This window comes from Jatropha curcas, chromosome 5 (genome assembly GCF_041381405.1).
Source record: "Jatropha curcas cultivar XTBG-Jc1 chromosome 5, XTBG_Jcur_1.0, whole genome shotgun sequence".
Lineage (NCBI taxonomy): Eukaryota > Viridiplantae > Streptophyta > Magnoliopsida > Malpighiales > Euphorbiaceae > Jatropha > Jatropha curcas.
In genome coordinates, this window is record NC_143155.1 from 24,417,157 (window position 1) to 24,440,098 (window position 22,942).

The following is a 22,942-nucleotide window of genomic DNA, read 5'->3' on the forward strand; positions in this document are numbered from 1 at the left end:
TATATATATATTATAATGCAACCCATTACAAGATAGTGACCTAAATACATTGAAGTCAACCCGTAACGGTAAAAAAATAGTTTGATTAATACTTCATATATTTTCTGAACCATCAATTAAAAAAAATAAAAGAAAGAAAAATAATTTAGATCCTATATATTTCTCTCGCGTTGGTGCCACCATTTTCAAAGAATAGTTCATGAGTAGGTAAGATGTCTTGTAACATGGGTGGCCGTGGGGGAGACTTCTTGCGTTTTCTTTTCTTCTACGCATCAATTGTTTTTTGATAAATTATTATAAATATACTTCAATAAATTTAGCACGAGAGCAGTCTTATTTTAGAGTTTATGGTGGTTCTTTTTGCATAGTTTTTTTATAAAATAAATCTCTAACTTTGCTAAAATTGTCTATTGAATTTAGATATGAATAAATTATTATTTACTCTGAAATTATCATAATTAATAATTTTTAACTTTCTTTTAAAAAAATTAATTGAATAGTTACGTATATTTTGTTACAAAATAGTTTACCATAAAAGATAATCATAATATTTTGTTAAATAGGTGAAAAATAAAATATCCTCACATATATTAGATTATTCTTAATCATTGTAAATGTCAATATAACTCACCATCTATTTTATTATATTTATTTTTTTATGAATAAAGAACATTAAATATTAAATTTGTGTTTCACTTAAATATTGACTTAAACTTTTAATTTTATAAATTATTACAAATTTAAATATTTCATTATAAATAAAAAATTATTTTTTAAAATAGGTAAATTTGCATTTCAAATAAAAATTATTTATTAAAATCAAACTAAGGTTTTAATGACTCAAAATTAGAAAGTATTATTTTAATTATGTTATAAAATTAATTTTATGTGCAATTAGACAACTTGAAAAGTCAACGAGTTATTTAAGATTTTCTTTCTTTTTTTTCTTATTATCAAATGCAAAGGTATTTTAATGTCTTTATTATTAGAAAAACTTTCTACTGGACACCAAAAAAAATATTTATTACTACTTTGGAGAGAGAAACTATTTTGTTAAAAATATATATATATATATATATAAATTTTTTTAAGCACACAACACAATTAAGAATTTAAGACTAGGGGAAAAGAACTGTACATGTGATTGTGAAGAGAAGGATAAGCGAAGCAGTGATGAAATAGACAAATATTTATTTTAAAAAATAAAGAATGAGAATTAAATTATATGCACAGTTACGATTTCGATTTTGGTTTTCAATCAGAAATTTTAACCATAATTCGTTTTTTATTTTGATAAATTCGATTTAGATTTGGAATGGAAAATTTTGAAATATTTACAACTTTGATTTTAGTTTCTGTGCTACTTAATTAATTGCAACTTGTTTAGTATCTTTTTGTCATTTTATATTTCGTATAATCCACGTTAACAAAAACAAGAAACAGAGATGATCAGGTGACTTCGACTCCCACCAGCCCGTGAAAAAAAAAAAAAAAGAAAAATTACATGCTTGCTGGCAGTGGCAGTCCATCCATACTGCAATACAAGAAACATAAAGTAATACTACTATTATATAAAGAAAATAGTAATGAAAGATTCGTAATGTTCAAACAGGGAAGAAGAAGACAACAGCCACTGCTTGCAAAAATTAGTTGGCCAAATCACAATGATAATGTGACTTTCACTCCTTTTTCACCCCCATAAAGAAACTCTCTCTCTCTCTTTCTCCACACCTATCAAGGCCATACCCAAGTGCCCAAGTGTACCGTTTAGTGGTGTGCAGTGCTATCCTAGCGCAGGAGGGACTCGGATAGCTAGGCGAAGAACGCAGTAGAAGAAACAAGAAACAGAGGAGATCAAAGCTGTAGAAGAAAATGGGCACCTTAAGTCCGACTAAAGAACATTCTTATCCTTCTTTCACCAAGAAGTTCCTTCCATGGACCTTTTATGTTATTATCCTTTTAGTTCTTTTTCGCTTGTATTTTTACCCTTGCCCCATTCTTCACTCTAGTCCCATTCTCATCTCCTCCTCTTCTTCTCCTTCTTTCGTTCGTTCTCCTTCTACCATTACCAGTACAGCTACTCTAGGTGCACGCTTTAAACTCTTAAAAAGTTTGTTCTTTTATTAGTTTCTTGGATAAAGATTGTCTCTTTTTTGTAGTTTTGACGGTAATTAGGTTATTTCAAATTGTTTTCTATTGCAGAAGAGGAAAGTGCTAAGGAAACTCCATGTGACTACACTAATGGCAACTGGGTCCTTGACAACAGAGGTCCTTTGTACAATGGCACAACTTGTGGCACAATCAAGGAAGGTCAAAATTGCATCTCCCATGGCAGGCCAGATATGGATTATCTATACTGGAGATGGAAACCGAATCAATGCAAGCTTCCAAGGTTTGATCCTAACATATTTCTCCAACTTCTCGAGAATAAGCATTTAGCTTTTATTGGTGACTCCATGTCTAGAAACCAATTGGAGTCTCTTCTTTGCATGCTAGCCACTTCTTCTTCTCCTAAACTTGTTTATAGAGATGGCGATGATAACAAGTTTCGCAGATGGTATTTTGATTCTCATAATATTAGCATATCTGTTTATTGGTCACCATTTCTTGTTAAAGGTGTGGAAAAATCAAATTCTGGCCCAAATCATAACAAATTGTATTTGGATCATGTTGATGAAAGATGGGCAGCTGATTTGAATGGAATTGATATGATTGTGTTATCAATTGGGCATTGGTTTCTACACCCAGCGGTGTATTATGAGGGCGATTCTATATTGGGTTGCCATTACTGTCCTGGTCTTAACTACACTGAAATTGGATTTTATGATGTCTTGAGGAAGGCTTTAAAGACCACACTCAAGACTCTAATTGAGAGGAGAGGGACTAATGGAAATGGGATTGATGTAATTCTTACTACTTTTTCACCCTCACATTTTGAAGGTGATTGGGATAAGTTTGGTGCTTGTCCAAAAACTAAGCCATATAAGGAGGGAGAGAAATCACTTGAAGGAATGGATGCAGAGATGAGAAAAATTGAGATTGAAGAAGTTGAAAGTGCAAAGTTGAATGCTATGCAATTTGATAAGCTGAAAATTGAGGCATTAGACATAACCAAATTATCGCTATTGAGGCCGGATGGTCACCCAGGTCCTTATATGTATCCATTTCCATTTGCCAATGGTGTAACTGAGCGTGTGCAAAATGATTGTGTTCATTGGTGCTTGCCAGGGCCCGTTGATACTTGGAATGAGATATTGATGGAGGTGATTAAGAGATGGAAGTATCAATCAATAAGAGAAGAATGAGAGATGACAATTTGTTAAAATATGAAGAGGGTTTGTCTTTGTGATAATGTTTCTGATCCATTTGGGTGGTGTTTATTGCTCTCAAGAAAGACAAAAGCAGGAAGAGACAAGTAGAGAAGAGAGATCAAATGATGCCAAGGATGATGATCTTTTTGGAGAATTTTTTATGTTCATGTAAAATGCACAGATAATAGCAATGTGAAGTAAATGTGTACAAACGATATTAATGAAACCTTGGCCACATTCCAAACGATTTGGTAGCTGTCATTTTGTCTGCCAAGGAATTTGTTGTGATGTGAGTGTGAATTTTGCTTTCGCCTATAGTTTTTTACCACTAGTTTTTATTAAGCACCCAATTTTAGCATATTACCCTTGACAGTCTACTTTTGTTGGACATGTCTTTCTTGAAATCAGTATCAATAGTTTTTGTTTTTCATTTTTGTACCATATAGGGGAGAGAGAGGTTGGAATTTGGGTTTCTGTTCAAATTGGATATGTAATATTTGCCATTGGTAAAATCATTCACAAATAAAGCATAAATAACTTGTTAAAACAAGTTTTGATACTAAATTTGGTGAAATTTTGGGTCAATTAGATGAATTGAATTTATCAAAACAATTTAGAACAAGAATCCATTTAAATAACTATTGTTGGTTGGAATGGAGTGATTGAATTTTTTCTCTCTTAACCAAAGGTTTCGAACATTACCATGCCGGGAGCCGTCCAATGGACTATGTGCAATACTGACTATGTGCAATACTTGAACCGAACCTAGTGTCAAGATAAGTTTTTCCCATAAAATGGGGAAAAAGCATTGATGTTTTGGTTTACACAATTGAAAATACACTTCTCTCTCTATCTTATCTCCCAAAAGTGAAAAGTCAAAACATAAACCTAATCTCTTTGAAAGGGTCCATTTCTTAGGTGAAAAGACCTAGCTCAAGGGGATCCAAGGCAACCTTTTTCCATGCTTGTTTATGAAGAGAAGAGAGTTTATGACTAACTACTATTCTAGATCCTTAAGGCTGTGATAAAAGTTGTATCAACAATGATTACTCGTTATAAAAGTGCTCCACTATAAGGTCTTTTCCCTTTTGGCATCCAATGGTCCATTCTTCAGAACATCAATATTCAGAATTATTGTCAATTAGGCAAAGACCTGCACTTTGAGTAATTGAGTGAAGATAATTGAAATAAAGAAATAATTGAAATGAGGATAATGATTTTAATGGCTTGAGAATTTTTCTTTTAGTGGCTTTTGGGTTTCGGGAATCTCCAAAAAAAGTGATTTGAAAAAATGAAATTCCGATATTTAATTACTTTCAAAGTTCAATATTTCTCAAGAAAGTCTAATTTTTGAATTGAGGAGACGTGTTTGGTAGCCAGAATCTCACAGTAAAATAATCGGAAAATTTGAATTTCAGGTGTTTTCAGGAAAATTAAAATTTTAAATAATCAAACCCTAAATAATTATAAATAATTTTCAAATTAAGTTACAATTACCTAAAATTTTAAAATAAAATAAAATCACAAGAAATAACAAATTTTGTGGTATATTAATATATCATGCAAAATTAGCAATTGCTACCAACTTGTCGTTTATCTTCCACTAATTTGTGAAAATAAGCCCTAATTTAATTACGAAATCCATGGAAAGCCCAAGTTCAAGAACCTATTTGAAGCCCAATACGAGAACGCCCACTGATCTATTTAAATTGAACTGCAACGACTGGTCGTTAAAGCGTTCAGCAGGCTCATCTAAAAACTAGTATTTAAAAATTCTCATGTTTAAATTTAATTAAACATCTTATACACACGTCTAATTCATGTGGCTAAAACGACTTTTCATTAAATTGTGCGCTGAGATCAGCCGGCAGCCTTAAGCAAAATTTATTACGCGTGACACGACCGGTCGTTCATCTCGTTTAAGACAAATCCGCCATTGATGAATTTGATGAAGATTATATTTGAGTTTATCGCATCAATTAATCAAAGAACCAATGAACAGAAGATACCCTTTCCATGGCAGCAGCACTTTCTTTCTCTCTTTCTCTCTCCTCGGATCCGCAACCCCATCAGAGGTTACCTTTCATTTCCTCGTCTCCAAATCCTAAATACCAATTTTTCCCCTCTAAAAAATCTAACCGTTTCAATTTCAAATCCTCCTCTTCCTCCTCCTCACAATCCTCCTCTTCAACAACAGCAGAAACAACCAGTGCTTCATCTACTTATTCAAATCTAGAGGATTCATTTAAAACAAGCAAGTTTTTGAGCAATGAAGAGCTTAATAAGCTTGAAACTCTTCAAAAGTTTAGATATTTTCAAGAATTGGAAAGTGGGTTTATATGGGTTCGGGTGATGAGGCAAGAGGAGATGGATATGACTGTGAAATTGCTGGCTGAGTCATTTGCCGAGTCTATGTTGTTACCTGTTGGGTATGTTTCTTTGTTGAGGTTCTTAGTGAAGCAGTACTTGATTGAGAGGAGAGCTGCTTTACCACATGCTGTTACGCTTGTTGGGTTTTATAGAGGGAAGGGGGAGGGAAATGGAGAGGAGGAAATGGAGGAGGAGTTTGCTGGGACAGTGGAGGTTTGTTTTAATAAGAAAGGTGCAAATGATTCTCCTCCTACGCCAACTCCTCCAAAGAATTCCCCTTATATTTGCAATATGACTGTTAAGGAGTCACTTCGTAGGTATGTCTAATGTCTTGTTACTTCTTTTCTCCTTTTGATCCTCAATTCAGGTCGAATTGTTGTTTTTTTGTTGTAATTGAATCTGGGAATGATAACAGAAACTAATATATGAACGCAATCACCGGAGGAGGTTGATAGCATATCCATCCAATTATTTGACATATCATTACTATTATGTATGGCATTCAAATTTTAGGCTTTTAAGGATTTAGGAGGATGGTTTTAGAATAGTCATTCCAGATCAAACTTATGCTTGTACTTCAGCGAAGATATGGTTATCTACTTTATTTCTTACCGTTCTTTAGTTCTACACATGCCTCCCTATCCCTATGCAACATTTTGAGTCAGAACTAGAAGATCAGCTAACTAAACAAATACTGGATATTATTGATTATAATATTTTTAATCGAGAGAATGATAAGAAAGAGCTTCATATGCCAAAAAAGAACTTTATGAGCATAGACTAGAACCTTCTTGAACTTATGGCTTCACCTTTGATGGCCTTTAAATTAACATGATATATAATATTGTCACGGCCAACCTATCATCCTGTCCAGCTTCATTAATTTGATACATTTTCCATTTAACATTTTTCTTGGCGTCCTCTGGAGGCACTACCTTCAAAACTTGGAGTATTATTTCTGTGCTATGTATTGGACTAGACTGCTTTTTCTGACTTAAAAATTCGTGAAATTTCCAGGAGGGGCATTGGTTGGAACCTTCTCAAGGCCAGTGAGGAATTAATTTGTCAGATGAGTAGTCTAAGGGAGGTGTATTTGCATTGCAGAATGATTGATTTGGCTCCCTTCAACATGTATACAAAAGCAGGCTACAGTGTTGTCAGGACAGATAATATATTGATCCTGTTGATGTTGCAGAGACGCAAACATCTGATGTGCAAAAAACTCCCAGTCTTGAAAAATCCTTCAGAATTTGATGTTTCCAACTCTGACATGGAAATTTCATCACAACTGGATAGGCAGATGCCATGACATTTCTTTCTAAGGTGTGTAAAAGCAGTTGCAAATCCGTTATTCTCTGTCTCTCTCTATATACTAAAGCGTGCGTCTTTTATTGACTACGGATGGTAATCACTAATTGCTGATTGGTTTTGTTCACACTTCTTTCTCATTGATCTCTTCAAATTATTTTCTTTAATGTTTTCCTGTCCGTTTCATGTTTATTACTATACTTAAATCTTGCTTGCTATATTTTTTCTTTAAATTGCAGATTGGGATTCAAGCAGTCTCATCAGGATACTGTCAGACCAGGTTTTGGTTCCTCATCCAATCTGGTTGATTATGGCTAGGAAGTTGATCAGATCGTGCAATGTCTCCATGGTTATAATTTGCCATAATTGTGGTAGAAACCTGTTGTGTTGCAGGTCATTTGCTTAAGGTATCTCCAGTTCTCAATGGCAACTTGCAGTAAAAAAAATTCATGGAATATATAATATATATATTTGAGCATGAGCTTCGAAGAACATGGAAACAAGGAACAGAGAAAAAAAAAATGTAATGTCTTTGGAGTTGGTTCCAAAAACTCATTGAGACGAGATCAATAACATCATAGCTTTTATTGCAAACGCCATGTTCCCTGTTTGTAAGCACCCTTTGGTTTACATACAGAAGTCTTCAGTAGGTTGAAATAAAATCAGAGCAAAATGTTGATGCTAGATTGAGCCAAATGTACAAACGAATGTTTTTTTTGACTGTGGCTTTATCTCAATTTCTACTTCTAAGGATCGTTGACTAAAATTCTTGATTTTTATTTAATTTCTTCTGATAAATTTCTAAGTTTCTTACTATGAATTTGTTTCTTTTCTGTCTGGTTAAACTCATAGTTTCCCTAGCTTTCAAGTTTTAATAACCAATTGAAGGAAAAGAATTCTTTTATTGCTGATGTGTTGCAATTTGTCTCCGCTGATAATTCATCAGGGTCTGCTAGACCATTTTGAATGAATGTAATGACACGCCCAAGGCTTTTGAATTTGTATATAGTGTGATTTGGAGTTCTTTTACACATTCAGTCATGGAGGGTCTCTCACTGCTCTCAATACGGACACAGCGTGATGCCAGGTTTGCAAACATGGCTACGGATTCCATTGTGTATGAACTCCGACTTAACTCTGGATCTATCACCTTACGTAATTTCTTCCGATCATTCAATATATGCCTAACCTGAAAAAGAAAAAGAAAGGATCATTCACTTACTGTTTCATTTAGTTCTGCATAGTGCTCTCATGTCCTTGAAACCTAGGAAGAAAAGGTCTGTCCATATAAGAGGAAACATTGCCTACCTGTAGCACAAGGTTTTGATCAGTTGGTCCTTGGCTTAAGTCCACAGCTCTGCGTCCTGTCAAAAGCTCAAGAAGAACCACTCCAAATGCATAAACATCACTTTGTAGAGTGAGCTTCCCGGTCTGCCATGAAGGAAGATGATAATAAGTGGACTATGACTTTTATGTGTGTATATATATGTGTGTGTGTGTGTGACTACTGAACCAACCACAACTAGCACTTTCTTGGTTTTATCTGAATATTTACTGAATCCTTTTGGTATGGTGTTTCCTTTTAGCATAATATTTACTTATTTTGCATTGGTTTTAGTTTGTAAAAATACTGGTTAGGGCTTCAAAGTCTCGTGATGATTACTTTTCTATTAGGCAGGATAACATCTAGAGAATCAAATACTAATAAAGCTGATAAACTTTGGATGAGCTCCAGAAGTGCAAAGAAAGGAAGCAACAGACACTCGGATGGAAGTTCTTAGAATGTCTTAAATATTTTTGATATTGTTTGCTAGTTGGATTTTGCTTAATTTTATTTAGGAATCAAATACAAATTTGTTGGCAGTGTAGGCTAAGAGATTTGCCATTTTCCTTTGGCGTTTGGGTCCTATAAAAAGCAGTTCCTAGTCCTCTAGGGATTGCAAAATAGAGAAATCCTGACTTTTTTTGTATAATGCATGTTTCTGGAAGCATGGAAACTGTTTATCTGCTAGCTCAATTCTTGAATAAATAGTTCCAACTGCTCATTAAACATTTGGGGATTAGAAATTGAACAGAGATGCGTACCGAAGTATACTCTGGATCAAAATAGCCAAATGTGCCAAGAACCCTAGCCGTCACATATGTCTCCTGGCCCTCTGGCATCAACTTAGCAAGCCCAAAATCTGATATCTACATAAAATAAGGATATGAAGTTTCTCCACAAATTTTGTTGTGTTGGGTTTTACAATATTTTGATAGTTGTATTTTGGAAGAAAGCTCCCAAAGTTGTATGGGAGCAACCTTTGATGAGATCAGTTGAGATGATAAAAGGCCTTGAAGTTATTTACCTTTGCATCAAAATTGGCATTTAGGAGAACATTAGTGGATTTAAAATCTCTGTGAACAATTGGTATCCCAACAGCAGAACTTGAGTGGAGATAAGCTAGTCCCCTTGCTGCTCCAATTGCCACTTTAAGCCTTGAGGGCCAATCCATTTTTGCTTCCCCAATGCCTAGAGAAAAAAAAAAAAAAGTTGAAAATACTAGATATAACAATGTAATAAAGTTTGACGTGGGAATAGGATTTTGAGTGATGCCAACCATTTAAGTGATCTTGCAGATTCCCATTTTGCAAATATTCATACACTAGAAACCTGTGCTTCCCATCAGCACAATATCCTATCAAGGAAACCAGATTTGGGTGATTGAGTCTGCTCAAGATATCGACTTCTACGCGAAACTCTCGTTCTCCTTCAGCTTCTTTAAACGGTGGCAACTCCATTTTCTTGATTGCTACAACCTTCGTATTTCAGAAGAGAAGCAAGTTTGATTATGTTCTTATAACATCAGTACTCTTAAACTATTTTCATATCTTATAATCAGGAATTTTATTTATTGCTGGAATCTTTGTTCTGAATAAAGATTGCATTAATTCATGTTGTGTATGTATTTGAGGTGGTGTTGAAAGGCTTCAATTTTGTTATTGTAAATGAAATTATGTTGTAATAACATACCTCTCCTGACCGCAGCGTGCCCCTGTAAACTTTGCCAAATCCTCCTTTTCCAAGAAAATTTTGATCACTAAAGGAGCAAGTTGCCTCTTCCATTTCCTTGAGTGTGAAAACAGAAGATCCATGGCGCCGTTTCGTGGACTGGGGAGTTTGAGTTTGATCCTCGAGTTGCCAAAACTCGACCGGTTTATAAACCCCTGGAAAGAAGGTAGGCACATGTTCAGACGAAAAAACTACTTTTGCAAAATAAGTTGAAATAACAGGATGTGAGTAACTTATTTTCATGCTGTCAAATTTAAAATAAAAAGAGGAGAGCATACAGGGATCTGTGTGATCTTGGGACTTGCTTCTCCGGCGCTTATTCCAGGCGGAGACCAATCCAAAAGGCATAATGGTTCTTGCTTGGATGGATTTAACTTCTGTTTTTAGGATTTAAATCTACTGGACTATGTGGAACAGGCGACTGGATAGAGAAACAATGTTTCATGACAACCCTGGGAAGTAAGAGATGAACCGTGCCGGCACTGATTGCCGAGAAAGATCAATGAACAGGTTAGGCTAAACTCTAGTCGAGCTTTTACTAAAGGAAACTATGGTGAAAATGGAAATGATTATCAAGTATAGCATCCTAAAAGAGAGCAGATGATATTAGGCAAATCATCTGATGAGTACGCATTGAGCAATGTAAAGTAGACTGGGAAAATACCAAACTACATCTTCCAACAACCTGGATTTTGAAGAGAGTTAGAGGGAGAGATCTACTTGAAGACAAAGGAAAAAGCAAAGAAAGGAAGGGTAGGTATTACTTGCTTACCTTTGGGAGATATGGTGGAAAGCTGGTGGGGCTTTCACTTTGTTTGAAAAGGAAATACAAGCTGTAGCGTCTCCCTCCATTGCATTTGATTTTTGTTTTTATGAAGAGAGGATATGTTGCCGTTGAGAGGTTGTTTTCGTTCGTCTCTAAAATTTGCAGTTCATTTATTTTTTTTCCCTCTTTGTTATTATTAATATTCTCATTCGTCATCTGAAACAGACCAAGGAATTAGATGTATCTAGATTAGTTTACAATGTCAATCAAGATTATATTTCATTTTAAGGATGAGTTCGATGAGATTAAATATCTTTTTCATATAAATTTAATCATAAATTTATAATTCAAAATGATTCGCTGAAGGTAATATTTAGTGAGAGGTAAATAATAAAAAATTCCAATTTCCAGAAAATAAAATTTGTTGACGTGAAGTAACTAAGCTATAACGACGGAAATAAATAATGGAGTTACGTTATGAAGCTAACCAAACCTTTTCAATGTATTGTAAAATCGAAAAGCAGAAAATAATCACTGAGCTGAATGAAAACTGTTTTTAGTTTATCTTTCTTTTCCATCGAGGCTGAAATCTTATTGGACCCTGATTATTTTGGGCTTATAATTTCCAACATGGACCATCTCCTTTCTGCTTGCTGGGCCTCCAAAATACTGCTAGTGTTATGCTACTAATGGATCGAATGCACAGTCGTTAATATAGTTAAAATCAAGTCTTCAGTTTGATTAGTGGTTGTTTATCAAATCCTCAAAGTTACTAAGTGTTAACTTATATAAATATAATCAAATAGAATAAAAAATTCCTGATCCTCCAATGAACAATGATTCTTTGTTTTTTCCCCATTTAAAAAAGCATAATGATGTGAAGATAATTGGAGGCACAACACACCGGACGGAAACTTTTCCTTCGCATTTAGTTAATATATGATTAGGTTAATTTGGTGGTAACTGTGCTTGCAAATAAAGCCTACAAAAATAAACAAGATGGTTATTTTTCTGCTCTTCTTTTTTTGGTTTGCACATACTTAGACTACAGGTAAAAGGCTCCAAATAGCAACGGCTTCAGGTTATTTTTTTCCATTCTTCGACAATGTAGAAATCAGTTTTTATACAAGTAGTTTTACCCTTTTTATGTTAACTTGACTTTTAAAATAATAAAAGTACTGTCTTCAACATAATCTCTTGTTGATGGTGAATGGTGGATAGGGTTGGTGGACAAGGGTAATTTGTGCTAATATATATGTTTTTTTTTTTTTTTTTTTGAAAAGAATAGAGATATTAATTTGATAGAGGATTTATATTTTCCAATTGAATAAAATAAATAACTTTAGATTATCCAAAAATCTCATCTGCGATAAGGTTTCTGGCTAAAAAGCTATGCATATGAGGTTACCCTATATATACACATGTTGAGCTCTATGCATATCATCCAAGTTATTATTTACAAATCCTCTCATATTTTGCATTACAAAATGGCTTCTAATGACGGATTTGTTTACACAAATAAATTCCAAAGTACCATAAATCTCCAGTCAAGTATAGCAGAGATATCAAAGTTATTTCTAGGTGCAGCGAAACTGTTTCCAGAGAAATTATCTGATATATACAAGAGTATCACTGTAATAAGCCAAATTCCACTCGTTTGGGAAATTCAATATGCTAAAGGTATGTCTGTATACATTAATATAATGTTAAAAGATTAACATATGGTAATTAAAATTTTGTTTTGTAATCTGTTTTATATTTTTATGTATGTAGGATGTCCAGTAAAGAAAGAAGTAATTAGGGTTGATGAACTTGATGTAGTGAACTTGAAACTTTCATATACTGTGATTGGTGGAGATCTCCTGAAATTCTACAAGAATATCAAAGTTGAGGCAGGGTTGATTCCAAATGAAAGTGGATGTGTTGTAACAAGAACCTATGAGTTTGACAAGAAAAATACTAAATTTGGTCCTGCCTTTTTGGAATTTGACATTGTCAAGATCATTGAAGTGGATAGAGTATGTTCAAATATACCTAGTAAGGAATAAATTACAGAGTGTCTTATGCAGTAAATAAAGTCCTACTCATCTTGTAGGAATACTACATAATTATGTATTATGTGATGAGGTAAATAAAGATCATACTCTTTGGTCAAGCTAGAGTTATGTGTGCATTTTATAGAAAATAAATTGCATAAAATACATTAAAGTATGTTAATTTGTTCATCATGCTCAAATTATAACTTTTATTTTTATTTTAGGGCCTTTTAAGTTAATTTTTTTGTTAAAAAAATCAATTTAAACTTTAGTTGAAGGAATTTTGTTTATATTTGGTACATTCTTTATCCATTGTAGATATTTTTGGAAGTGATTTTTTTTTTTTTTTTAGTATTAGAGAAAGAATATCGAATCTGAATCTATTGTCAGGTCATATAAAATGAATTTTTATTGATAAAATAATGAATTTGTATTCAAGCTAGAAATATCTGAAAAATGAAGATAAGAATAAGTGGATATGAGTGGAGACTGAGGAGGAAACAATAATATTGAACAAATAAATAAATAGTGCGTATAGAAATTGTGGGTAGGATTCGGGTTAGTGAAGGAGATATTTCTTGTTGTAATAATATTTTTAAATCCTACAGGCTGTAAATAAAATGAGCTGAAATTTCATTTTTTAAATTCGGATCAAACGTCAATTCCAAAATATTTTTTACAAGCCAAATTTGATTCTTTTCCAACCCTAAAAATCACTATTACACCTCAAGAACTCCCATTCATCATTATCACGATTACCATTCCAATCATCGTATGTGAAGGAATTCACTCTCATCTTTCTAATTCCTTATCTATTTTGAGTTGTTGGTGGTTTGAACCCTCTTTTATTTTATTTTATTTTTATAATGAATTTTCAGATACTTGCAAATAATATATTGATTCAAATTATCTTATTATCTTAGATGCAATATGCAGTTAATTTTTTTTAATTGAAATATATATATATATATATATATATGGTTTTGATGAGTAGTGGGTCCCTGAGATCTTTTAAATCCTTATCCAACTCATAAAGCACAGTAGATATCTATACAAACCTATTTAATTTATATGTAAACTTATTAATAATATATGGTTTAATTGATTTTTTCACGTCTTAAAAAAAATGCGGAGATTAAGAAATCTCAAGTTTAAATCTTTTTTACTATAAAATTTATTATAAATTTGATGAATGTTATTTCTACTGAGATAATATTGATTTTTAGGTCAACGTTTTTCGCTTAATGTTTTTATTTTCTTTTGTAATAACTAACAAGAGGACATTATGTCTCATATCAACAATATTGCCTCATTTTGTAATAACTAACAAGCGGACAATATTTTGTCTGTCGTAAGTGTGAACTTTGCCATTCTTTTGGAATACTAAGATGTAAGTCTATTCATTTGAGCATTTATACACGTGGAGATGCTGGAGATTTCAATACACGCGGTACGAAGATTAAGGTCTCTGCAGTGGTGACGCCAAATGGAACTGGCACTCTTGTCAATCGTACTTATGGATTTGAGAGGTCAAAGGTTGATATCAGACCTGCCTTGATTGAATTCGAGCTTTCCAGTCTCATTCAGGTAGATCAAATGATCTCCAGTTAGGAATTCTGGATCCTGATATTATCATTATGCAACGCGGATTAGACCCGGTTTATATAGTAGTAGTAAATAAGAAGTTCTACGTGCATACGCAGGACTCGTGGTGATGCATCTTTGAAGTTGATTTCTGTTAATGTATTTGTTTGTTTTATATGTATGTGGCGGATGGTGAGGTGTACAACTGCAGCCCTGTTCTGCATTCATCACCTTCAAAGTTATGTGATCTTTAATAATAAATAAATAATTAGTTTGGTTATATTATCCATACCCATTACATATTGATTGATATAAACGGAAATTAATAATCCGTAATTCACCACCAACACCCCATGTATATTTTCATAAGCCAAAAACTTAATATTGCTCAAATAATATATTTCTGACCACATGAGTGAGTTACTTATGAGTCTGTCATCATCATCTCTGTCCTTATGGGTCATTGCAGTCTTCTATTTTGCTTTTAACCAAGCATTTTTTGTTTAGTTGATAACTTGCACGTATGGCTAATAGGTAAACACATACCGCCATATTAACTCTTCATCATGCCCTCTATGTTTGCGTGTTACATTCTAATTTCTAAATTACCTCCCAAGCAATGCCTAAAAAGACAACTGCTTAGCAATTAATTAAGGCAAGAAAAAAATTGTGAAAATTTTTTTAACATAACTAAAATTTTTAACAATTCAATTTTAATTAAGTAAAATAAATAATATCATAAAAAATAGTAAAAAATTATTTTATTGCTATAGCAATATTAAGTCTTTTTTTTTCTGAATGATAAATTCAAAAGTACACTGCCGTGTCTGATATTTTTTTTGAGTAATATCATTTCAGGATTTGTAACTGTCTCTTCCCATAAAATTTTTTCTCCGCATCAAATCTCTTTTATCAATAATTTAATAATTAAGAATCCACCTCTAATTAAAGAATGGTGCACTTTCAAAAAAAAAAAATAATAATAATAAAGAATGATGCAACAAAGACGAAAACTAATGTAAAAGAAATATTCACTTCTCTTTTCACAAAGCCATTATTTACCCAATTGTAAAAAAAATTAAGGTAGAGGTAGCTGAAACTTCAATTTCATGGGTCTCCCAATTAATTGCGAAAGCCCCCTTCATTGCACTATAAATACCTGTCCATTAAAGCTCTAACTATTACATGCCTTTCCTCAGAAATATATTAAATTCTCTGCTTAAATCTTTTTTCTCTCGACATACTTTAGAAATGGCTTACAGTAGTTCTTCACTAGTGAAATCCACTGGCGGTGTACAAGTTAAGATCAAGTCAAATGCTGATAAGTTCTTTGACGCCATTGCTAACTCTACAAAACTTTTTCCGACCGCGGTTCCGAGCCTATACTCCTCCATTTCTACTAGTAACGAAGATATTGGTGTTCGTTACATCACTTATGGCGAAGGTAATTAAACTTAATTAAATAATTAATTTTCAAAATTTAACAACATCTCTGATACCATGTTGTTATACATGTAGATTGTTCGCGAATTAAAGAGTCGGAGGAGGAGATTAATGTAAAGAATCCGTCTATATTTTCTTACAGTGTACTTAGTGGGGATATTCTCAAGTATTACGCAAGTTTCTGCGGTGAAATATCAGTTGTTTCAAATGAAGAAGGGACGTGGGCGAAATGGACATGGGAAGCTGATCTGCCAAAAGCAAATAAACCTCTGGATATTGAAGTGGAGTTGGAGGAACTTGCAGTTAAGACTTTGGGAAAACTGGATGAATATCTTGTTAGGGCATAATGCTCATGTATGTGTATGATATAATATGATGACTCTGTCATCTTATTACTTAAATAAAACATGTAAGAGATAACTTATATGTATCTCATTTTATTTACAAATTAATATATAATAACATATTAATGAACTGCTCAAAGTGCTATTATTGTTAATCGATTTTACTTACATGTTTATTTAGATTTCAATTTAACTTAGAGTGAGGGTTCAAATTTATAAGAGATAACTAAAAATACTTTCATATAATAATAAAAGAGAATGTCCGAATAATCTTAAATCCATCACTACATGTTTTAAGAATATAAAGAGACAATTAGATTATGTCTAAAATTTTTTCTATACCATCAACTTCTTCTAAGTAAGAAAAAAATAAAATTTATTCAAAGTTAAAAAAATACTATATTATTTCTAATTAAGCTAAGCTTCAAGTGCGATGATTTATGTAATTTCAACTTGAATTTTCTTTAATTGAATCGAAATAGTGAATAGTTAAATTCTGTATAGTGTCCGAAACTTAAAGCTACTGATACCACTCTATAAGTAATTCCATGAAAATTACTTAAGGACTAATATTTTACAGTACATGTGCACAATGCACCATTAGCTGTGTTTCTTTGGGTTAAACCTTGTCAGCATCAAAGAAATATTTTACAGTTCGCGCGCAGTTCAATGTTGCATTGGAGAATTATACGGCATTTTTAGGATATCAAATATGTGCGGTAGGAACGTGCACTGGACCGTAGAAATCCCGATTTCATTTCTATAACATCATCCCAAATTTTCTCTTCTGGAGAAAAACAAATTCAATATAAATTTAATAATTTTGTTTCAAATCTCATTCTGGAAGTAATTTCCGGACAGGATTGCTTTTATTTACTAAAAGCGCAAATAAGCTTAGTCCAGTAATTGAAGATACTAGATCACACCCTGTTGATCGTATGATCAGATCGTGAAATTGACATTTTGAGGAAAACTTTAAATATAATCACTCCCTGGTTCAAAAGGGATTAATCTCTCGTTTAACCGTAAAACAGGAAATAGGAGGACACCTTTAATTAGTAAAATAAAAAGAAAAATAATGGAAATTGTTGCCCATCCATCATCACTTGCAAGAATATAACTTTTCTTGGATCCATAGTCATCTCCAATCTTTTCAAATTTCTAATTTAGTATTTTGTCAAGAAAAGTCTTATATTTATAATTATAATACAAGATATTAATTATAATGTATAACAATTGAATTTTAACATCTGTTTCATATTTGATTGAACTTTGCAAAAACTATTTTGTTGGTAAAATTTTACTCAAGAGAATTAGGTATAATTTCACGCCATGTATGGGAAAGCTTCACAACCTTAAAACTTAACTAGGATTAAGGTCTATCACAATCACCACTTACTACATGGCTGAAGATGGAGCTTTTCATTTCTTTTTTTGCTTCTTTTTCTTTTTCTTTTTCTTTTTCTTTTTTTTTTTTTTTTTACTCAAATTGTGTTTTTAGTAATAGTAGTATGTGACTTGCTTATTTTAAATGTATCCTAAGGTTACTTAATAAAATTGTCTCATGCTAATACCTAACAATGCAGACTAATAAGAAAAAAACTTACTCATAATGTAATATGATTCTTTTTTTTTTTTTTGGAAATGAATAATCTAATATGATTATAACGCAAAAGCTACACATTTTGGTAAATATTCTCTCAATCACATTTACTTTTTTTTTTTTCATCTGTTCCTATTTTCTCTTTTTAAAAGTAAATAATATATGAAATTTACTATTTTACCATTTATTTAATATACTTCCTTCTCAATGATATATTAATTAATCAAACTACAACGTTTTCATTAATTAAATATTGATTTAAATAAAATTAAAATATCAACATTTATTCTTCCACTTATATATTAGTCAATTGCTTGGTTATTGGATAAGTAATTATAGTTTGATTGATTTCATTAGTAATTTACTATATGGATCATTTAATTTTAACGGAATACTATAATATAAGAATATAGTAGAAAAAATAAAGTAAAAATTACAATTTAACTATATTAAATAAAATGGAGGGAGTATTATATGAAAACAATTATAAATAAATAAAATAAAGAAAAAGTGTAGCCTTGTTTTGGACTGGATTTAGGTGCAGTAAAGGTCTTTTAGTAATAGTTTGGGCTTGGACCAAATAATTTTCATAAACTTTGTCCAAATAGAGAATAAGCCCATTTGTAATAACGGGCCGCTGACGGAAGAATCATCAAAGTGATCGCAGAGAAGATGAAGAATGTAATTTTCTTTGCAAATAAAAAAATGTTAGGATTATATTTTTCTTGGTTCAAAACTTTTAAGTTTCCAAATTAGCATCTCTCGTCCTTTTCTTTTCTTTTCTTTTTTTTTTTTTAATATTCCTTTTACCTCAAAATGATAATCCATTTCTATTTCAAACAGCAAGGATAGCCCTCCCTTCCCTTGGCTCATTAAATTAGTGAAAATAATTTTGGTTTAGTTTAATTAGTTGCATTTATTAGGTACCAACATATAATTAAATGTTGTTTTTGAATATTAACACATCAAATTTCAATCAAATATATATAAATGCACCCACGGTACTATACTGTCTGCCTCCAAAAATAAAATCACCCATAAAAATGACAACTGCCAGTACATGTATTAATGTGTGTTGGTAGGGTAGAGCCACCTCCCTTTTATTAAAGGCCAATATGTAAATTTAAAAATCGAGAATTTTTAAATTAAATTTATCTATACTTGGTCTAAGACCGTGGAAAAATAGTATTTTTATCACATAATTTTTACATAAATAATGGTGACTAGGGCCTTTTTCTTGCAATGTGGATTGTGGTAAGTGCAATTTTAGAGTAAAAATTTTTACTGAGATCAAGTCATGGCTCCATTTATGGATCAAACTGACGAGAATAAATTTTTTTATTAAAACAAATGTATTTCTGATTATACATAAAATCGGAACACTTTTTAAAAAATCTTTATTTTTTATTAATTTAATTTATGAGTATCCAGATCTACGCAATTAATTTCTATTTCAGCGGTAACATTTATAATAGCTAAGAAAGTGGCAGTTGAGCTTATCAACAATGAATTTAAAGCTCGTGCAGGACCGATTGCTTTACTCCCACTATATATGCAAGAGCTTCTCAATCTCTCCAAAACACATCTAACCCGATTCTTTCTTATTTTATATCTTTCTCGCAATAATATCCCAAATGGCCTCCAATGGAACGCTTGAAGTAGATGTTGAGATCAAGTCTTCTCCAGATAAGTTCTGGAATAATATCAGAGACTCCACAACTCTTTTCCCTAAGGCCTTCCCACACGATTACAAGAGTATTCAAGTACTCCAAGGCGATGGAAAGGCTGCTGGCTCCATTCGCCAGTTCACCTATGGTGAAGGTACGTTTAGGGTTCTAAAGTTCTTGAAATCCTGACTCTTTTTTCACATCTCTACTTTATTTGCAACCCTATAACAGTGGTAGAGAGGATGTCTGTTTTCTAGTGTGGAAAGTCAGAAGTTGAAGCCTTCCCAGTTTTTTCCCTTTTGTGAGTGAATGTGAGCTATTTGTTTGGTTTTTCAGGTTCTCCAATTGTTAAGGTTTCGCAAGAGAGGATCGATGCTGTTGATGAGGCGGCGAAGGAGGTATCTTACAGTGTGATTGAAGGTGATCTGTTGAAGTACTACAAGAGTTTCAAGGGCAAACTAGTTGTTCTTCCAAAAGGAGATGGGAGTTTAGTGAAATGGAGCTGTGAGTATGAGAAGGCAAGCGATGACGTTGGAGTCCCACATGCGATTAAGGATTTTGTAGTAAAGAACTTCAAGGAGGTCGACGAACTTGACCTCAAGGCCAATTAGAATTTTAGAACCTACATTGCCGCATTCACTTGGGGCTTTATTAATATGGTCTAGTAAATAATAATTGTGGAGTATCTAAACATAGGCTCTGCAATTTTCTATTAATTAAGTTAATCTCTATTTAGTTGCTTTAATCTTCAATTGTTTTTGTTAATCCCTCTTGTCAGTATGCTCCATTATTAATTTTTTTTATCAGCAAATATAATTTTATTTTATTAATTAAACATACTCAGGAAAAATTTAGCAAAATCAAGTAACAATACCTGAGCCAATAGACCTTCTAAATACACCAAATCTTACTTGAAAAATACTAAATGAAAAAACTCGGAGAACCTTAAAAACAAAATACAAATCTTAGGATAAGAAAAAATGAAATTAAATCCAAAATTGGATCAAATCAAAGTATCCATGAAAATCAAACACTTATTATGACTCAATCCTCATATATCCAAATTGAAGAATCTTTGCTCTATCCTTTGATCAAAGCCACCTAACTGAATCAAAATTATAACCAAGCCAAAAAAGGTTGTGCAGAAATTACTCCTTTTTTAGCTAGATTATCTGCAAAACCATTACTTTCTCTATTAACGTGTTTGAATTGGTAGGAAAATAGAAGATTGTTAAGCCTATTAAAATTGTACCACCATCTCCAAGGGCGATGTTCATGTTGAGAAATCCAGCTCAAGACCAACTCTAGAATCCATCTCAAAGGTAATTGAAATTTTGACAAACTTTGAACAAGCATAAATCTCAACAGTTTTTTACAACACGAATAATTCAGCCACATTTGACTCTTCTGAACCGATGGATTCATAAAAACATATAAAATAAAACTTTTTGAATTCTTCAGTACACCTCCAATACTAGCTGGTCCAGGCTTTCCTAGGGCAGACCCATCTGTGTTGAATTTGAGAGTCCATTCTTGAGGGGGAACCCAACATTTTGAAATTAATGGTAAAACAGCTTGAAATACATTGCTCTCTGACACTAACAAAGGATACATAATCCAATCATTTAGGCTATAAGGGAGAGAAGAGAACTTAACTTTCAAAATCTAAAAACTTCTTATTTGGATTCCTCTACAACTTGATCAACTTCCTGAAATTCGTTTGAGAATACCAACTTGTTTCTACATAACCAAATTGACCAAGTTGCTATAAAGAATATAATTAACCAAGCAAATTTGGGGTGGCAATGGGATTTTCTATTACAATTCAAAGTCCATTATTAATAATATAAAATTTATGTATGCAACAAAAATAATAGTATATATATATATATATATATATATCCTGAACATTTGATTCTGGGGATCCCAGGTCAAGGTTGCAGGAACCCTAAACCATATAAAATTGTTCTTGCGATTTGATTGTTGCTTATAAACTGATTGTTATTTGATATAAGTATGCTCTGTGGATGCGGCTTAGTCTGATCTTCCACATCAGAAATATTGCTTATATAAATGTTTGTATGATTGTTTGATTTAAACAGTAACTGTTTGTTCATATTAAAAACAATAAACAGTAACTATTTCTTAAGTTTAATTTGAACAGTACTTGTTATAAATTTATTTGTTTGATAAATTCATTTGTATAATGTTTGATCTTTAAAAGTTTAGATATTAAATAATTTTATCATAGCATTTACTTCGTTTAAATTTATTCCTTTTACAAGATTCAAATCTGTTAAACGGTCCTAAAAGCTTTTGTTGGTATCAGAGCCTGAACATTTAACACTGATAGTAAATCTATTATGATAGAGGAAGCCGACTGAAATACCGTGGAAAGGTTTGGGTATGCCTACTGAACCCGTTGTAAGTCCCGTTTTGAGTTGATTGTTGGGCAGTGAAGGGTATAACCAGGCGATAATCCCTAACTTGTTGGTATTAGAACATGGATCCTTTATTGTGTAGATCTGCTAATAGTCTTAAATGGGATGTTTTTGAATCTTCAAAAATTCAAAGGATTATTAATGGAAATGAATTAATTTCTAAGGATATTTCTAAAGCTATTGATGAAAAAATGATTTCTACAGTAATTGTTTCTGATAAAAATGGTTTTAAGATCTCTACAGTAAATGTTTCTACAGTCGAAGAACAATTCTATAAAAATTCTAAGTTTTATTATGAAATAGAAACTAGACATAAAATACCCCGAACATTAAATTTACTTAGTAAAGAAAAAATTGAAAACGAATTACTTGAAGAAGTATCTAAAATTAAAAACTTAATTAAAATGAAGCAGATTCTAAAAACTTATACTTTTGAAGAATTAAAATCTGAATATTTAGACTATAAACTAAATAGGCAAAATGAAATAAAATTCTTTGATTGGTATAACTTAATTAAAGAAAATCAATCTGATAAAGGTGTAAATCCAGTAACATGTCTAGAATCACAAATAATTTGTAAAAATAATCACACACAAACCTCTACATCGCATAGAAAATATAAGAAAAAATCAATTAAAAAATCGTATAAAAATTTAACTTGCTATACTTGTGGTAAACAAGGACATACTGCTAAAGTTTGTAAATGCAATAAAAAATTGAAGAACAATTCATCTAAAAAATTAAAACCCTTAACTTGTTATCATTGTGGTAAAATAGGGCACACAACTAAATTTTGTAAACTTTTACTCAAACAAAATAAATTAGGTATGACGAATTTAATAAAAGAAGAACCAATAATAAATGAAAAACCCATTGTAAATGAAAGTGTAAAAGGTAAAGAAAAAATTCAATCTCATATTTTTAAACCATATCACATTTCACAGTCTCATAAACAAGAATTTGTCCACATATTAAAAGATCAATTAAGTAAACTTGAAGTGCATTCAGCAACTACTC

At 32.1% G+C, this 22,942-nt stretch overlaps 5 protein-coding genes and 1 non-coding gene across 9 annotated transcripts; 5 read left to right on the forward strand and 1 right to left on the reverse strand.

The window, feature by feature from the left end:
- Positions 1 to 1,590: 1,590 nt before the first annotated feature.
- TBL27 (TRICHOME BIREFRINGENCE-LIKE 27) lies at positions 1,591 to 3,628 on the forward strand. Its single transcript, XM_012236661.4, has 2 exons — positions 1,591 to 2,086; positions 2,203 to 3,628. Exons 1-2 carry the CDS (start codon positions 1,873 to 1,875, stop codon positions 3,303 to 3,305), a joined length of 1,317 nt encoding a protein of 438 aa, XP_012092051.1. The 5' UTR covers positions 1,591 to 1,872; the 3' UTR covers positions 3,306 to 3,628.
- A 1,586-nt stretch (positions 3,629 to 5,214) lies between these two features.
- On the forward strand, positions 5,215 to 7,755 carry LOC105649852 (Acyl-CoA N-acyltransferases (NAT) superfamily protein). 2 transcript variants are annotated; one of them, XR_002286171.3, is made up of 4 exons: positions 5,215 to 5,998; positions 6,699 to 7,004; positions 7,229 to 7,269; positions 7,383 to 7,755. XR_002286171.3 is itself a non-coding variant. In XM_012236663.4 (3 exons), exons 1-2 carry the CDS (start codon positions 5,328 to 5,330, stop codon positions 6,988 to 6,990), a joined length of 963 nt encoding a protein of 320 aa, XP_012092053.1. In that variant the 5' UTR covers positions 5,217 to 5,327; the 3' UTR covers positions 6,991 to 7,004; positions 7,229 to 7,755. The 2 variants fall into 2 exon arrangements, 1 of the variants encoding a protein (XP_012092053.1); XM_012236663.4 differs by having other exon boundaries at positions 5,217 to 5,998; positions 7,229 to 7,755.
- Positions 7,756 to 7,871: 116 nt separating this feature from the next.
- Positions 7,872 to 10,919, reverse strand: LOC105649851 (Protein kinase superfamily protein). 3 transcript variants are annotated; one of them, XM_089721847.1, is made up of 7 exons: positions 10,814 to 10,919; positions 10,003 to 10,726; positions 9,590 to 9,788; positions 9,338 to 9,501; positions 9,075 to 9,179; positions 8,298 to 8,420; positions 7,872 to 8,178 (listed from the first exon to the last, which is right to left on the reverse strand). In XM_089721847.1, exons 2-7 carry the CDS (start codon positions 10,387 to 10,389, stop codon positions 7,942 to 7,944), a joined length of 1,215 nt encoding a protein of 404 aa, XP_089577973.1. In that variant the 5' UTR covers positions 10,390 to 10,726; positions 10,814 to 10,919; the 3' UTR covers positions 7,872 to 7,941. The 3 variants fall into 3 exon arrangements, with proteins under 3 accessions (XP_089577973.1, XP_012092052.1, XP_089577972.1); XM_012236662.4 differs by lacking the exon at positions 10,814 to 10,919 and having other exon boundaries at positions 10,003 to 10,196; positions 10,320 to 10,797; XM_089721846.1 differs by lacking the exon at positions 10,814 to 10,919 and having other exon boundaries at positions 10,003 to 10,802.
- A 1,168-nt stretch (positions 10,920 to 12,087) lies between these two features.
- On the forward strand, positions 12,088 to 12,962 carry LOC105649853 (uncharacterized). Its single transcript, XR_016320988.1, has 2 exons — positions 12,088 to 12,487; positions 12,581 to 12,962. It is a non-coding gene; the product is annotated as an uncharacterized LOC105649853 (transcript).
- A 2,660-nt stretch (positions 12,963 to 15,622) lies between these two features.
- On the forward strand, positions 15,623 to 16,344 carry LOC105650201 (MLP-like protein 423). The gene is made up of 2 exons (XM_012237077.4): positions 15,623 to 15,871; positions 15,946 to 16,344. The coding sequence occupies exons 1-2, from the start codon at positions 15,679 to 15,681 to the stop codon at positions 16,215 to 16,217; spliced, it is 465 nt and encodes a 154-aa protein (XP_012092467.1). The 5' UTR covers positions 15,623 to 15,678; the 3' UTR covers positions 16,218 to 16,344.
- A 3,036-nt stretch (positions 16,345 to 19,380) lies between these two features.
- Positions 19,381 to 20,249, forward strand: LOC105649854 (MLP-like protein 423). The gene is made up of 2 exons (XM_012236665.3): positions 19,381 to 19,638; positions 19,821 to 20,249. The coding sequence occupies exons 1-2, from the start codon at positions 19,452 to 19,454 to the stop codon at positions 20,093 to 20,095; spliced, it is 462 nt and encodes a 153-aa protein (XP_012092055.1). The 5' UTR covers positions 19,381 to 19,451; the 3' UTR covers positions 20,096 to 20,249.
- Positions 20,250 to 22,942: the final 2,693 nt, after the last annotated feature.

Excerpts from the sequence above, each read along its gene's own strand:
- TBL27 (XM_012236661.4), top strand. The coding sequence starts at position 1,873 with ATGGGCACCTTAAGTCCGACTAAAGAACATTCTTATCCTTCTTTCACC. Across the intron at positions 2,087-2,202 it reads TACCAGTACAGCTACTCTAG|AAGAGGAAAGTGCTAAGGAA; the intron begins GTGCACGCTTTA and ends TTTCTATTGCAG.
- LOC105649852 (XM_012236663.4), top strand. The coding sequence starts at position 5,328 with ATGGCAGCAGCACTTTCTTTCTCTCTTTCTCTCTCCTCGGATCCGCAA. Across the intron at positions 5,999-6,698 it reads GTTAAGGAGTCACTTCGTAG|GAGGGGCATTGGTTGGAACC; the intron begins GTATGTCTAATG and ends TGAAATTTCCAG.
- LOC105649851 (XM_089721847.1), bottom strand. The coding sequence starts at position 10,389 with ATGCCTTTTGGATTGGTCTCCGCCTGGAATAAGCGCCGGAGAAGCAAG. Across the intron at positions 9,502-9,589 it reads TCTGCAAGATCACTTAAATG|GCATTGGGGAAGCAAAAATG; the intron begins GTTGGCATCACT and ends TTTTTTCTCTAG. Across the intron at positions 9,180-9,337 it reads ATGCCAATTTTGATGCAAAG|ATATCAGATTTTGGGCTTGC; the intron begins GTAAATAACTTC and ends TATTTTATGTAG.
- LOC105650201 (XM_012237077.4), top strand. The coding sequence starts at position 15,679 with ATGGCTTACAGTAGTTCTTCACTAGTGAAATCCACTGGCGGTGTACAA. Across the intron at positions 15,872-15,945 it reads TTACATCACTTATGGCGAAG|ATTGTTCGCGAATTAAAGAG; the intron begins GTAATTAAACTT and ends TTATACATGTAG.
- LOC105649854 (XM_012236665.3), top strand. The coding sequence starts at position 19,452 with ATGGCCTCCAATGGAACGCTTGAAGTAGATGTTGAGATCAAGTCTTCT. Across the intron at positions 19,639-19,820 it reads CCAGTTCACCTATGGTGAAG|GTTCTCCAATTGTTAAGGTT; the intron begins GTACGTTTAGGG and ends TTGGTTTTTCAG.